Source organism: Falco punctatus (genome assembly GCF_963210335.1).
Source record: "Falco punctatus genome assembly, chromosome: 14".
In the NCBI taxonomy this organism is placed as follows: domain Eukaryota; kingdom Metazoa; phylum Chordata; class Aves; order Falconiformes; family Falconidae; genus Falco; species Falco punctatus.
The window spans coordinates 19,890,376-19,906,955 of NC_137594.1; the positions used below are offsets into that span (position 1 = coordinate 19,890,376).

The 16,580-nt window shown below is 38.8% G+C and overlaps 1 protein-coding gene and 1 long non-coding RNA gene across 5 annotated transcripts in view; one reads left to right on the top strand and one right to left on the bottom strand.

Annotated features, from left to right (window-relative positions):
* The window catches only part of LOC308053506, a 193,996-nt gene that overhangs the window by 91,292 nt on the left and 86,124 nt on the right, over window positions 1-16,580 (bottom strand). The window lies entirely within an intron of this gene.
* Window positions 1-16,580, top strand: part of SLC6A2 (solute carrier family 6 member 2) — a 98,602-nt gene that overhangs the window by 32,070 nt on the left and 49,952 nt on the right. For all 4 annotated transcript variants that reach the window (XM_080364759.1, XM_080364760.1, XM_080364757.1 and 1 more), the window contains 2 exons: window positions 9,996-10,127; window positions 13,931-14,168. In XM_080364759.1, coding sequence (XP_080220885.1) covers window positions 9,996-10,127; window positions 13,931-14,168 — 370 coding nt within the window. The remainder of the gene's footprint in view (window positions 1-9,995; window positions 10,128-13,930; window positions 14,169-16,580) is intronic.

Consider the following 16,580-nt stretch of genomic DNA (forward strand, 5'->3'; position numbering starts at 1 on the left):
CAGAGGCTGATGACAAAACCACTGTCTCTAATCCCAAATTAAGAGATTTTAAAGTCTTCAAGATCACCTACATTTTCCCTTCTAAATACTGCCTTACAGTCACAAGGTATTATGTGTTTAAAAGCTGATTAAAAATGGGGAAGGGGGTGGGGGAATGCTCTGTAATAAGTTGAAAAGACCAAGCTCAGTCACACAGATATCATAAGGTCTGAGTAATCAGTGAACAAAATTGCCCTGCAATCTGCTAGTAAAAGTTTGCACCGTGCTGAAACAAGAAGGATTTTGCGTCAAACTGTTAATAGGCCTCTGCCTCATCTTGGCAGTGAGCTATGATGAGCCCTGAGGTCATTTTCACATTCTTCTATGGCATTTCAAGCTAGGAGGCCCTGTGCAGAATGGCAGTGATGAAGTATGTACTGGACAGCTTGGACTGAGGGGAAAATTTACTTCATTGCTTGAAGCCTATTAAGAAAATAATCCACTAAATGAGAACAAACATAAAGCTCAGGTTTCAAACTCAAATAAAAACTTTTGTGTGATTAATTCCCACAGAAGAGGGAGAGGAGCTAGACACAAAATGAAGGAAGGGTGTTGCTGGCCTGTACAGCTAGACTGATGCAGCACTGTTGTGGTTTCACACTGGTCTAGGTGAGACTCAGTTTACCCTTTGGAGCAAGAAAACATCAAGAGAAGTAGTTCTTACTTCCTGTTGCAGGGACGCTACTGAAAAGTTTTGCTTCTTGCCCACAATGCCCAAATTCTCAGAGACCCCACCCGATGGCTCTGCATTGCATACAGAATATTACCAGCACTACCCAAGGCCAAATACACATTTTTTTTTCCAAATGGAAAGGTTTTCTGTGAAGAATGCTGTGACATTTTTTGTGATATTCTTGTGTTCAGCGTTAGTAGAAAAATACAAACTAAAGAAGCCACAGCTATTTGGAAGCTACCCTTACCCAGACCCTCCAAAACTGTAGCACATTCCAATAGCAACTATAATCTCTGATAAGAATACAGTGTTTTGCATTGTTCTAGGCAATTATGCAGTAGTAGCCATCACTGTAACAGTAGATTTGCCAAATTTTTTGCTATTGGCATCACACACAGCAATTAACGTTTACAAATAAATTAAACTGATGCAACATTTGTCTTATAAAAGAAAATATTTTTTATGGCTAGATAGCATACTATGCATTTAAAAATATGTGTGAAATCACTACTTTGTAGTTTATATAGCATGTCTAAGAGATATAGATGTACCAGAAAACTGTACATTAAGAATACCTCCCAGTACTGTTGACAGAAAACACAGGTGGGTTTTAATAAAACACGGAGAATGGCTTTATAGTATATGTAACTGTTTGCCTTCTCCTCAAAAGCCTCATATAAGCATGCATTATATGTAGTTTACAGGATAGTTATTCTTCTTCCTTCAGTGGCATCCAAAGAGCATTCATCCTCAAGGCTTCATTTATAATGACTGAGACAAAATCTTAGATTTACTAGAATTCTTACAGACAGAAATGTGTAACTGTCTCAGGCTTCTGGGATAGAACATAACTTTTTATTGATAGGAAGAATTTAGAGGATTCTGTTGTGCAAAAGTTTGTAAAGACTAAGATAGTACAGAAAGTATTGCGCTATTATAAATAAATCTCTAATAAAGCCATGAAGAAAAAGGAATGTTTTGCTTTGGTCATTGAGTGCAAAAATTGGAGTTACAGCTTAAAATTGGATTAATCACTAAATGGTAAGGCAAGCTTGAAGTGTCCCTCAAAGTGTTTATACTTGATTCTTCTCTAGCAGAATTTCAAGGCATTTACCTCCTATTGGTTTGTACATTAATCCTCTTGAAAGCTGCCTGGCACTTGTCTAGAGCTGATTTAAGATGTCTTAAGCACTTTTTTTTTTTACCCTGGCACAGTTATGAATCTCATGCTGCCTAAAATGGGTACTGTGTCCTCTCCAGAGGGTGCTTAACTTTGGGGCCATTTTTTATTTTGACAACCTGCAAGAGAAAAGCAGTTTTTATGAGAAAGGCCCTCCACCCGAGGCTGTGTTGTGAACCAGAGGTTGCACTGTTACATGTACAAAACGAAGCACACTTAATGTGCCTTGTCTCACTGTGTACTTTAGCTACTACTGCGGCTCTAATTTGCTCTGCCAGGGCAGGCTTACTACCTCGTATTAGGCACACAATGCAGGCGGCACAACTAGGAGGTGAGTCTCCCCATGTTTATACCCTGTACAGCGTGCACAGGACAGTGAGCAGCTCCCACAAGGGCAATCCTGAGAGTGTTAGAAAGAGTAGAAAGACCAAAGCAAGGACAAAAACTGCGTAAGCAAGGGGCTGAAATCCAGAGGATTCATTCCAGCCTGTTTTCTAGCAAGGTGGAGGAACATCTCAGGGATATAAACTTGGCATTCCTGAAGCATCAAACACACAGCTCACAAAGTAGGTACCATAACTTAATGTGGGTACAAAAAATGTTTCATATAACTCTTCAACCTGCCAGTACACAAACCTGCTACACCAAGAAACACCTGTAAGGTGGGAATTTTAGACAGAAAAGCAGGAATCATTATTACACTGTAATTCATCATTTTAGTTCACTCAGTCTCTTCAGATTATAAAAAGAAGGCTGCAACACTTGATTGCAGCACTTAAGCATCTTCACAGGAGGAGAACAGAAAGTATTGCAGGGCATTTTAATTTATCAGGGAAAGCACTGCCACAATCAAAAGTCAGATATATTAAAATCAGAAATAATGACTTTTTTAAATTTTTTTTTAACACCAAAGTTGTTAAACTATGAAACAAGCCACACAAAAAAAAGAAGCAATGCATCTGCCTGATATCTTCAAGTCAGGATTGTATGTTCTTCTGTCTGAAACTGGTTTATGTTAGGAAGTTAGATCAAAGTATCTAACAAACCATTCTGGCATCAAAATCAGATGGATCCATGAATTTGGAAAACATTAATTTTACTTTACAACTAAGACAAAACAAACACATATGAACACAAAAGTTTTCTAAGAAGGGAGAGAAAACTATGACTAACAGTCTGTACCTGAACTGAAGTAAAACTGTAGTTCCCCGAATCTCCCTGGCACCAACCAAGGAGTTCCCTACATTTAAGAGACAGCTAAAGGTGATGAAGTAGTATTTCCTTTCATATTCATGACTATATTCTGCACCTCACAGAAAACAGGTTTTCAGTACACACATTTCAAGGAAAACTTATCACATGAGGTTAGCTTATTATGGATTTTCCAGTGCTGGATTCCAGCAAAACCTGCTTATCTTGATCCACAAGCTCACAGCAAATAGTTTCTGATGTCTTCATTCAAAAATATTTTTAGCCATAGATGTTCTCCCACCAATAAATCAGGGTACATTTTGACAGACACTTCATTTTGCGCATCTCAAGTACAGCCTACACCTTCCATGGGTGGTTTTGTTTATATGCAATTGCAGGTGAATATATCCCTGTGTCACCCCTAATAATTGCAAGGTTGGGGAAAAAACACGAATAGAACACTCCTATTAATAAAATGATAGGATAATATTTTTTCCTCTTAATTTATCATCTCTAAGCTTCCAGTCATGTCTGTTGTGAAGCAGCAGTGTTCTCCAGCTAGGCATATGCATGCTGACCCAGCAGTCAAGTACTACTCACTTCCCCTGACCAGCACCTTCTGAGCAGCTTATGAATTAGAAAGTTTTCTGTTTTGTCCCCAACAGTGTTAGCTGTTCCAGGAAAGGATACTACCACTCAAAACCCCCTGTCTTATTGAACAGTAGTAATAGGGATTTCATAAACCACATAGCAGAAAGTCTACAAGCTGGCTCCACATGCCAGCTCACTTCCTCTCTCATTCCTTGTTTAAACCAGCCAGGTAGTTGGAAAAAGGCATAAAATCAACAAGATGGATTTGGGCAGGAAGGTTAGTAGCTAGACTTTCACATTGTTACAATCTCCAGGTTATTTACTCTACCAAACTATTCTCAAAACTCACCTTGATGCCAGTTCATTTATTTAGAAACAAAAGGGCCAGCTCCAATAGTACCTCTGCTATAAGGAGGCACAATGTAAAACCAAAAGCTATTACTGCAACCTTGTAAAGCAGATTTTTTTACTTTCTATGGTCACACTCCTGGCAGAAGATTGTAATGGCTTCATTTCCTAAGCTGGCAGCAATGAGTATTGTGAAGGTCTGCAGCAAAGGTCAGCAGCAGAAGCCTGCCACAAGGCTCCAGAGCTCCCACTGCCACACCTTGGACCAACCTGATTTGATCTCTCAAACCCACCATGTCTCTTTCTTTACTGCTTTATTTCCTATCAGGCAACACAGGCCAGGATTCTGTTCTTGTATGTTCCTCTGATTATCTTTAAACTACACACTGTTGTAAATGTGATCATTTCATTAATTTATGTAAATAGGACCTTAGCCAATGACTTGGGTGTTATTTATGAATGAATCATGCTGCTCTGAGTGGCTGGGTACATTTAACTCTCATTAATCTGTTCAAAATAGCTACTAATGGGTTCTTTAGCTCATTACTCTTGTAACAAAAAGCCAAAGAGATGATTGGGTTTGCAAAGAAGGGCTTGAGTAACCTTTTCTGTTACAACCCAGTGACCAGCTTATAAATTCACTGCACTTAAGTGATTTCAAGGCGCTAGCAGGTTAACAGCTCAAGACAAAAAATGCAAGCTTCAGCTGGCATCAGCCCATGAACAGCATTGAACCATTTCTGGAAACTATTTGTTTTCACTTCCTTTTGAGTGAAAGGAACACTATTAAAATTGGAATTCTGGAAAAACTGAAAGCTCCGAGCCCAAATTGAGATTAGAAATATAAATAGGTTCAAATCTAGCAACAGTTTGTTAGAGGGAATCGCTAAATAAAAGGGCTTCAAAAGAAACCATGGTATAGCTCCATTTGGTTTATGATTCAAAAATACTTTCCATGAAAAAGGTTGCATACTTAGAAGATTTTATTGCATACTTGGAGGATTTTATATGCACAAAGTGCTGCTGAAGTTTTTATAGTATGTCATGCAATCTGTTTTGCAGAAAAATGTTATTTTTGACCACTATAATCTATCGCTGGCTGGGCTCAACATCATCATACAGCTGCTGTTAAAATCATCATCTTGGCTTTGACACTGAGGTTATATCATGCTCCTTTCTATCTCAGACTTCTCTTTGCTGTACCATGCAAACCCTTATTGCTTTTAACCTCAGGTCAGTAAAGGTTGACCCTTCCATCCCTTCTTCGCAGGGGTCAGCAGTAGGCTCAAACTCACCTCCTTCAGAGGTGTCCTCAGTGGCTGTGCAAGCCAGCTGGTGGCTAGTAGGCTGAAGAGCCAGAACTAACATTCACGTACTAAGAAATGCTTGCCTTGCCTGTTACCTAGTTTTTCTACCTGTGGTGATCCTGTACAATCTAGATTTCACGGTCTCTGCATCGGGGACTTCCTTTTTCATTCACAAAACTCTGCACAGATTAGTTTCCACCCATTTTCCTCATTGTCTGAACGAACTTACTGCATTCTATCAACTGTTTGCTGATATAGTTTGAGGTACTGTTTATTCAGGATGAAAAAAAAAAAAAAGCAGTGTTGTTATCAGATAGAGAGATTAGCTTTAATTCAATTCACCAATTGGGAGATCTTTGCTTTTAGACTCTTTTCCTGCACAAATACTGGAAACAGTCCTACCTGAAAATATACTGCAATATTTGCTCAAAGATTCTTGTTTTAGCAGACATCCCTGCCAGTTAACATTTTGACTAGAATAACCATGGTAACAAATGCAGAAGGCTAACGAGCACAAATAGTTCAAAGTTGTTTCAGTTACCCCCTGTCCTGGCCTGCTTCTTGTGTATGCGTCAACAAATCCTTTCAGGATAACAGCAGCTGTTTAAATGATCTTTTTTCAGTCATTAGTAAATTAATGCTTCTTTCTTTCTGGTATTTAAAAGCAAGATGAGACGACCTAATAGGATTGAGAGGAGTATTTAGAGCTGTATCTCTCTTTGCTTCCCGCCCCCCAGGATGCTGTGGATGCTGAAGAACACAGGGAGGAGATACTCTTTGCATGGATTCTGTTACACGAAAATTAAGAAGTTGTTTTGGCACTGAACACGGGAATGCAAATAGTCGCTTGCATTTTGTTCTTCATTAATTAAATGTAATAGTGTTTCATTTTTCTAAAGTAAGTTTCCACTGTAGTTTCACACAGATGGTTCTTGTAGATGCTGAGGGCTTGACCTAATCTAGTTTTGCAAAAGACACAAAGCTGTCTTAACTCCATGTATACACTGGTACCTTAAGTAATGTATATAGATCTCATGAAATCTGCTAACAGAGAGATGCAGCAATTCACAATAGTCCAAGGCCAACCCGTGGCTTTTGAGCTGCACGTGACTCAGTAGCAAGTCAAGTACGGCTCTTATGCCAGGGCTGTACCACAGATGTTAATTACTTCAGATTTTTAGCTCTAAAGGGAAATTAGGAGCCATTAGGGATTGCTGAAACCAGTACTGCCTTATGTGATGCAGCTGTGTGCTCAACCCCATCCCATCACACAGTGGGGGAGTGGAATCCTCTCGAGTGCTATCAGTATGTTACTGACAATGCAGCAATCCCACAGACTGCATTCCCTCAGCTCTCCGAGGTAGGTAGACCTTGGCAAGTCTGGCTGAAGCGTTAGCCAAAGTGCGTGCTCCCGAAATGTTCAGCTGTCTGGGCTGTACAGATCTGACTGGCCTCTTGTATTTGTGCAATTAAAGCACAGCACTTTCTGTGGCTGGTGGCACAGGCTGGAGTGACACAGCTGGCACTGTGTCACTCTTCCTAACGTTTTGACTTCATAGACCAGGCAGGCATTAAGAGCGAGGCTGCTCCTTCAGAGAAGTCTGGCATGATGCTTGCATTCATACCAGTGGACCCAAAGCATGAGGCCCACCAGGATGCCGGTTTGCCTCCTCCCTGACCCACAGGCAGCTCACACTTGCAGGACAGTGTGAAGTCTCCTTCCAAACAACACCTCTTGTTCGTAAGATACTGCACACAAACCAGTCCTATGATGGAGCCAGTGTACAATCACAGAGTGAAACTGGTCACATATGCTGTCTACGAATTGTGTACCATTCTAGTCTGCAGCAATTTGAATGATACTTTGACCATCATTATTTTCCTTTGAAGGGCCCATGATCTTAGAAAGGGTTCAGTGAACACCATGAAGTTTGATTCTGGATATAGCTAGGAAGAGAAGAGTAAATATCAAGACATTTACAAAATACCTGACTTTCTGGTATTTTTTACTTAATCAGAAGCTGTTAAACAAAAAGTTTCCAGAAGTCTCCAAAACATTAAGTCAACTTAATGTGACTAAGCACCCTTACTTTGATATTTATCTCAATTTCAAAATACTTCAATCATTTAGTTACCTGAAAAGTAACCCAGCTATGGAACCCTGTGTAACTGCTCTTTGTTGAAAATTACACCACACTTTATTAATCCCTTGCGGGGGCAGGGCGGGGGAAGAAAAAAAAGAAAGAAACCTCCTTTAAATGACTCGCCGCCAAGTAGATGATGCTTAAGCAAGTATGCCTAAGTACAGTACACTTCACAGTTCGTCATTGTATTAGTCATACTTTAAAACCACGTATTTTAAACTAGCATTTAATATGTATGTCCACTACACATCTCCAGGATAACTTTCGCAAACACAGATTTCCCTATTCAGTTTGTGGCATCATTTTTTTCCCCAGTCTCTTGAAATTAAATTTATTCGAACAGTACTCTGTGCAGACGCCATACATCCCAAATATAAGCTTGGTTTGTGAGTCAGCTCCACACACTGTAATACTATCGAAGCAAGGCAAGGATGGCACTTCAAAGGCTGTCACTTACAAGAACCCTGACAGTAAAAGCACCTAAAATAATTTTTCTAGATACTAGATATAGTGAAAGCAATATGTAGTATCCTAGATTGACTTAGATGAGTATGTTTCAACATTTAACGGAGCTCCGAACTTCAGTGTATCAAGGATTTGTTGAGTACAAGTATTTTTTTCTCTACAATACTCAAACATATGACAGCTCAACATGACAATCGTAGAAAGCAGCTCATGAACACCACTGAAATATTATTAAAACATGTATCACTGGCACTGTAGTTGCATTCAGAGGTTGCATATAAACATCATGAATAAGATGACACTTGCCCCCAAAGTGATACAACCAATATATTTCAGCTTTTAGGATACATTCTCAAAGCTTTAAGCTATTCTTTCTGTTATATACCTTGTCTCTGTTTCATCGCAAGAGTTAAAACTTTCAAATGCTCTTATTATGTAACAGTATGTTACTTTTAGAAGTAGATTTGTGGTATAACTAAAAGAACAGAGTTTGGTTTGCCATTCTTATTCTCAAAACTCCCTCTCTGAATCATCATGCTAGGCAGCTTACACTAGTAATACCTGTGTAAAGCAAACATGAAAGGTAAAGGAGCAACAACTATTCACTTTTAAAGGTGTGACAGTAGTTTCAGAAGTACTTTTAAAATACGCAATTCATGCTGCTTACTGACATGTTTTAGATAGATAGTGTCATGCTTTAGTACTTTTACAGACTACACATACCTTCTGTAAGTTTATATATTTAGAAGCAACGCAAGTTTTTAATGGTTTGCAAAAGTTCCTACTTGCTATTGGGAGAAATAGCTGCTGCTGTTGGGCTTTTGTTGTTTTGCTTTGTTTTTTTGCTGAACAATTTACCTATGTTTTTTACAATGTAGTTTCTTTTTCATATTAACTCCTAAAGACAGCAGTTAGTAATTCAGGATATATAGTTACTCTGCCAGCTCCTTATTTATCAAAACAATCTAATAATTCTTTTTATACAAATTTTGCATTAATTGAACTGTTCTGGACCAAGCAAGCTATACAATAAAATAAAAGCTACACTTTACACGTACCACAAAGCAGAGGACTGACAGGTTATCCAATTATTAAACATGGCATCAAGTCTAATTCTTTATAGTATATGTAGCCATGTGCTGGGGGAGTCTTCTTTCTGTGACCTGGATCATATAAAATAACTAAGAAATTTTCAGATAGTTTCTACATTAGAAGATCCTTTTGTGTTTGACTTGGTAATACTTTTTATCATAGTAGCACTGACACATCAGGATTTTTCCACAGGTGACAGTTTCTGTGGTATGAACACCCAAGTGAATCCTCAACTAAGTTACGTTACAAATTGCAGGAAGGTGCCAGCAGCCCTGGCACTGTCCTGCTGCGATGTAGAGATGCTGTGCTTGGGCCCAGCAGTAAAACCCAGCACCTGCTCCACAGGAATGGCAAAGAATATCACTAAGCTGGAAAGGGGTGTGCTGTCTAACACATTTCATAAAAATAAGGAAATTTATTATAGTAAAAACCAAAATATGCTATGGAAGCCTAAATTCCATATGACTGACCAGTAGTGATTAATTTTCAAGCCAGAGGTTCCTGCAGACACCTTATACAGTATGATTTAAACTGTATTTACAGGAACTCTTACGACATTGTTTTCCCTCTGCTGCTGGCCTCCATGTTCCCTTTTGAATGTACTACACTAAAAAAAAATTAACAAAACTTTTCATAATCCCTTTTAGGTCTGCAAGTGTGTTTGGCATCGTTTCTTCTTCAGTTAGGGATTAATTTTCACGGACACATTTCCTTAAACTTGAAGGCAAGAAGCGCAAGGGAAACAAGGAAATAGGAAGCATGGTCTACAGCTTTTTTCAGGGGTTCTGTCTCCGAGACCTTAAAAAATACAGGAAAGGGACAAGAGAATGTGGGTTCTTCTTTCCTGATATTTTCTTTCTACTTCCCAAGGCAGTGACTTTGTCTTTAGCCAGTAAAAGTAAGCAATAGAGAAAGCAAAATGTAACCATAACACAAACTATGATGTCTAATTATTCTCTTTCTAGGTGCTTTTCTTATTCCATATATCCTCTTCTTAATCATTGCTGGAATGCCCCTGTTCTATATGGAATTAGCACTGGGACAGTATAACCGAGAAGGGGCTGCCACTGTGTGGAAAATCTGTCCAGTTTTCAAAGGTAAGTGTCCCTCTGCTCACTTGAATAGCACTGTCAGGGTGCCACACACTTGCGATCACAAAGTAAAGGTCTCTGGTCTTTCCACTGCCAGCATGGTATTTGCTGACCTTTCCCCAGCCCTTGAAGTCAGAAGTCTTTTTGTTACCACAGGTGGAGCACAAAATGGGAAAAGCCCCAGAAATCATCTTCAGGGTGATTGCTGAAGAGTGCAGCAGAAAGCAATGAGCAGTAGCAGTCAGCTCTGTCATCCCTTTCCCCTGAATATTGGGGAGTGGGAGGAACTGGGTATGTCTAGGTGGAGGGTGGGGTTGGCAATGCAAACACTTGGAAATAACCAAAACCCATCCAGGTCAATTCAGCCCCAGCTCCCCCAGTGACTAAGATAACTGCTGACTCCGTTCAGTCCATTGTGTGGCTCTTTCTCTGCAGAAGTCAGCATACCACGGTGGATAGAAGACTAAAATGGAGTTGTGAGGACTGTAGTTCAGCCACGCAAATTGTAATATCACATGAGTTATCTGTGACTGTACCTCAGTTTTCCTGCCTATGAAATGGGACCAATGATTCTGATAGACTTTGTAAAGTGGTTTTCAAATCTAGCAATGAAAAGTACTTACTAAAACCTGAACATCATCATCACTATTATTATTACCACTATTACTATTATTAAGTGTTTTCTACTAGGGTTAACTATCCAGCATCACTGAATAAAAGACTGGGGAGTGTTGACTCGTGCAGTGAGTTGCCATCATTCTGCAAGGAAGAAATAGCCACAGTTAGGTGTCTGGATACTGATCAGGGTGTTTGGCGTGGAGATAAAGGGATCTCCATGGGTGAAAGAAGCCATATGCTTTCTGTACATGAAACAAGTATTTGTTAAGGAGTCTCATGAATTTTCTTAAGCATTGCTTACCAGAAAAAGTTCTATGTTCCCTTGCATCTATACCAGACTGTATCTAGCATCTTATGTAAAAGCCTTTCACACATGGAGCTATCCAAAATGAAACCAGTGAAGCTCAGCTGATCTTAGAACCTTAAAATTCAGATCATGTTCATCCTGTGACTGATAAAAGCTGAGAAGCTTAACAATAGCAATCCAAACTTGGCAAATCCGGTGCTTGGATATAGGTTACGCTGAGTAAATGTTAGTCTTCTTCCTCAAAATAAAGCTTTCCTCTTCAAGGAGTCTAGTGCTGCAGAATAGGAAAACTGCAGAGTTTTTTTCTTATCAAATGCAAAACTCACAGCAAAATTAGAGATCTAATAAAAAAAGAAATAATTGAGCTAATAAAATATGTGCCCCAAAATTTTAAGATTAATTCATATAGATCTACCTAGCCCTTCTATAAACCCTTCACAGGAGACAAAATTCATGCCAGCACCAGGCAACCTGGAGACCCTTGCTCAATCAAAATTCCTCCCAGTATCAGTTAATACCTTTGGATGACAACAAGGATTTTGAACAGCTAACTGCAAAAATTAGACCTTAAGGATCTCAAAGTGTTTAAGCTAAATACCACTGTGCTCAGAGGTACTCTATCTGTTGACTTCAGGATTGAAAAGATGATGAGAAAGGAAAATAGAATTTATTTCATGTATAGTCTTGTTGACATTCCAGCTGTGTTTTTAAGCTGACATTTTCAAGGTGGACTAAACATACATTACTGTTGATTTTTAAGTGTTCTTATTGCTAGGATATAGAACAGCATAAGTTATTTGATTCTCAAAAAGTAATAAGCATTGAGTTATATTTGCACCTCAGCACTAGTATAAACTGAGTACTTTTAAAGCTTTGACCAAATGTTCTAGTAACAAACAAACACATTTTACTGCTAATGCTTTTGAGTTGTTTCTGGAATAACTCAAATCTCTCACTCAAGTGGAAAGTATACAGTCTACACATTTATAACAGTTTCTCTAAATGAACAGCACTATAGTACTATTTTTAGCTATATTATTGCTATGAACTCTAAGGACACCGCTCCTAATGAGATGCTCTCATAATGCATGCAATTAAAAATATACCCTCTAACCTTTGCAACACAGTCTGTTTTCATCTCTGCATTTTCCACAGTCTGTTTTAGAGTGCATAATGTGTAGTGCAGCATTACTTTCAAGAAAAGCTAGACCTAAAAACAGGAGAGCAAATTCATTCCTGAACATTCTTATGATTTCAGAAGTGACAATTAAGATACATTTGATCCAGTATTTTTTAATCTTGATATTACAGTTCTGTCATTGTCCTCCTGAATTGGAAGAATTTCACGAACTTTTTTTAAACAGAAGTCATCCAATTTCAGTGCAACTTCTATTATTCATAGTTAGTATTTCAACATTCACATTAACATTTAAGAACTACTCCCTTGGGTGATTTAACCCTTTGCTCCATTCTATGAATCATAACGTATCGCTAGAGATTGAGTGTTAATGTACTGGATTCACCTAAGCATCAAGGAATTTCAAAATACAGTTTCAACTTTACTTTCACAATCTTTTCTCTGATGTTAGGGATGGAAAACTGGTCAATGTATTAAAAGTCTCCTGAAGAGCAAAGAGTAACTTTGGTATATTCAACAGTCTTTGAACTGCCAACTCCTTCCCAGTCAGCATCTGCTCCTTATGCAAATTTTAAACCAAGGATTAATACTCAAAGTGTGTGCTGCTTCTTTGCTTTACCAAGAAATATGAAAGCCTAATAATCCCCAACTTCTAGGCTTCCAGTGCAGTGTGTTCAAAAAACAGGTGCTGTGACAGTACAGCAATGATAGTCATAAATCAGCTGTAGTCTCTACATGTTGTATGTAACACATACAACATTGGGGTAGGATTCAGAGAGCAATGCTGTGCACATAGTAAAGGAAGAAAGATATGAACCAAGGTAAAGCCAGCTTCCCGAAAAATTCTGGCAACAAGTTTTCATTCTGCTCTGACATTAGTACCAAAGCTTCCCCCCGAAACCATTGGAAAATGTCTGTTTTCATGAGGAGGACATGCACTCTCTGGGGCTCTCTCATGAAAGGGACCCTCCAGGCACACTTCACAGTACAGAAAAATACAAAAGTCAAATGTAGAAAGTCAAAAGTTGAAAGTCAAAAGAAAACGTTTAGAGTGGGAATTCTGTAATCCTGAGGAGATAACAAAATGGTTTGAATGTCCACACATGGCTTAGCCCCAAGCTTGATATTCACCAAGATTTACTGGCATGCCCAAGAACCACTGGGAGCCCCTCAGTGGAACAGCACAGACTGTTTCATGCATGTTTTGGACCTACTTACACACTGACGGAAGCCAATCTGGAGAGTAACAATGAGAAAGAAACAGGAGAGGGATCAGCATCTGTTCCAAACTAGCTCAGGGTGGGAATGTGAGGCACAGGGAAACTTCACTTAAGTCTCAAGCTTTACTTTTCCAAGAAAAGTTGCCAAGGACTCTGACATTATGAAGATGAAGTGAGTTTCACTCCTAACATGGGCTTGCAATCTTCTGCATTGGAAGCAAATCAGCAACGGAGTTGTACAAGAGAAAATTTTGACACTGCACTGCTTAATTTATTTTTCTGGCAAACAAATGGGTTGGCTAAAAGCCAGTTATTTTCCAAAACCATTAATGTAACTTTTTGTTTTAAGGTCAGTGATACGGTGTTTACATGTGTGTATGTAATGTGAAAAATTCCTTTTATTGGTGTGAAGATCTAAAATGATTTTCAACCACGTATGGCTGAGTTTAACTACTTTAACTATGATGTTTGCCTATGCTGTTACATGTAAAACTCAATGTGTAATCTAGTTTTCCTTTGTCCTTAGGTGTAGGCTATGCAGTGATACTCATAGCTCTTTACGTGGGTTTCTACTACAACGTTATCATAGCTTGGTCTCTGTATTATCTATTTTCATCATTCACATTTGAGCTCCCCTGGACAAACTGCGACAACAGTTGGAACAGTCCAAACTGTACAGATCCCAAACTCTTCAACGCATCAGTGCTTGGCAATGGTACCAAATACTCAAAGTACAAGCTCACTCCTGCAGCTGAATTTTATGAGTAAGTATTGAATTGCCTCTTCTATTTATTCAAAATTCCATGTCTAAGAATGTTTCCTCTGGAAGGCAAAATAACTTAGCATGCAGCCTTCAGCATAGGCATCAGAAGACTAAGGTTAAAATGCAGTTGTAATGTTGATCTGTATTCCTGTGTGATTAAGACTCTTGCCTCTGTGAACTTTGGTTTCTCCTGTACAAATGCAATACTCGCCACTGAACAAAACGGAATTGGACAAAAGATGCAGACCTTCCCCAGTGTACCACTTCTGCTCCTACCAACTTTTTCAGGGCAAGGAAACACAGCAATATTCCAACAAGGACAACTGCATGCCAACCTGAGCTGACTTTAAGGCTTTAAAATAATAATTTGTGCAACAGGCTTGGCCTATTTCTCTACTTGCAAAATATCTCAAAGCAGACCTCTGTTTGCTCAGCTGCCTCAATAGTTCAGTGAGGCGAGATGAAGCACAGAGCAGGAGCAGAGCACCACAGATGCAGTGAGAGCCCAGAGTTGGGCTTTTTCCAACTCCTAACCAAAAGAACATTCTACAATATAGGCCAAGACAGGCAAAGGCACACTCAAATTAAACACTTGGAACCAAAACCAAAAAGCTATAGAAATTAACAACTGATCTATAACACAAAGATATCAATCTGTGTATAAATAATTTCATTAAGGACCTCCAGGGGAAAATGGGATTTGATTAGGATAAAGAAAGGAGGATGGGCATCAGGCTAATGGAATCAGCTGTTTAATTAATCTGAATAATCAATTAATATATCTGTGCTGTGAACAGAAGGATATCAGAGCACACACCTGCTGAGCAGTGAGTCCAACCCTGTAGAAACAAAGAGACACTACTGTTCCCAGAAATAACCTAATGTGTGTTAAACCATGCCTTGCTACAGTAGGGATCTTCAGGTCTGTGTTTATAGCTCTGAAACATTTATGGCTGCTATTTCTCCTCTGAAGACAGCCCAGTGAAAGATCAGTAGCGATACACAGACTGTCGGCAGGGGTTTGGGTAAACTAATCTCAGTGCTCTGAAAACAGTAAGGGGGGGTCAGTTCAAAGGAACTCACTATGATGGCAAATAATGACACCTAGGAAATCTACTGCCCTTACAAAGACAACATATGATGTGTTCATAACTCAAATGTAAAGACAGATCATTTATAGCAAAAGGCTATATACACATGCAGTCTGTTAAAGAACCTGACTTTGAAGTGAACTATAAGAAATTATACATTCAGCATCTTCAAACAAAGAACTTCACTATTACAGAACATGTTTGAACAGCATTTAAAAAAAGGTTTTCTTTATAATTGTCTTGTGTTTAAGCCTTTGTAAAGCAAAATGCAATCCCTATATTCTTGCTTTGCTCCTTTATGATTTAAAATGGTTCTATGCATCTTCTGTTGTCACATCATGCTTGGGGTATGATTTTGACTTTGTAGTGGGTGAGGCTGTGGTAGAACCTATTCACAATGTTTTGATTTAGTTCCACTGATCTGGGGAACAGCTCACTTTGTGATTCTGTCTGTAAACTGAAACTTCAAATATTAGGGTTCTTTCCTCACCGTGAAATAGATTCAAAGTTCAGTTTTCAGAAGGTAAGAAGAAATAGGGAATTTGACATTGCCTTATGCTTTGAACCCTGAATTTTGGGGCTGTCATTAAGACTCTAGGCCCTGTACTTATTAACAGCTAGTTTATATTGCAAAAATGAGAATAGCCACTCATGTAACACAATCTGTAACATCTGCTTCCCCAGCTGTAAAAACAGGGAATCACAAGGGGCATTATGTTCACTTATCCAATATTTGGATTAGCTCATCAAGTCCAGCTGTACAGCTCAGGTGTGGACCCAAACTCATGCAAAGTTTTAGTGTATTCAGATCCAACCTAATAAAGACAGCCCAATTCAGAAAACAGTATTTCTTCTTTTATTACATCAAATAACTCATTCCCATGGCTTTTTTACAACATGGAGACCTGAATCTTCTGATTATAAAGATATGTATTATGTGTAACAGGGTCAGGAAATAGAAGCGATGTTGTAATTTTAAATTTGCATCAGTATAGAGGGTTTACAAAATGATGCACCATTTTTGGATGCAGTATATTAAGTAATAGTTCAAGTAAAGGTCTTGACTGGCTACATTCCCTCTGAAAACCCCTTCAAGTAAAAGCTGAACTCTCCTTTAAGAATATTGCATGTTCTTATAGCATATTGCACGACTGCTTGAACAACCGCTTAACTTGACCCCAGTGTTTGTGTAGGAATCACACCTGATTCTTCTTGGTAGATGGCCAGTAGTCACTTCTTGATCAACAAATCTTTGCTAAAGGAGACTACAGTTCCTGATGGATTAAGTTTGTGTCGGGTCAGTCTATTCCTTACAGCTAGAA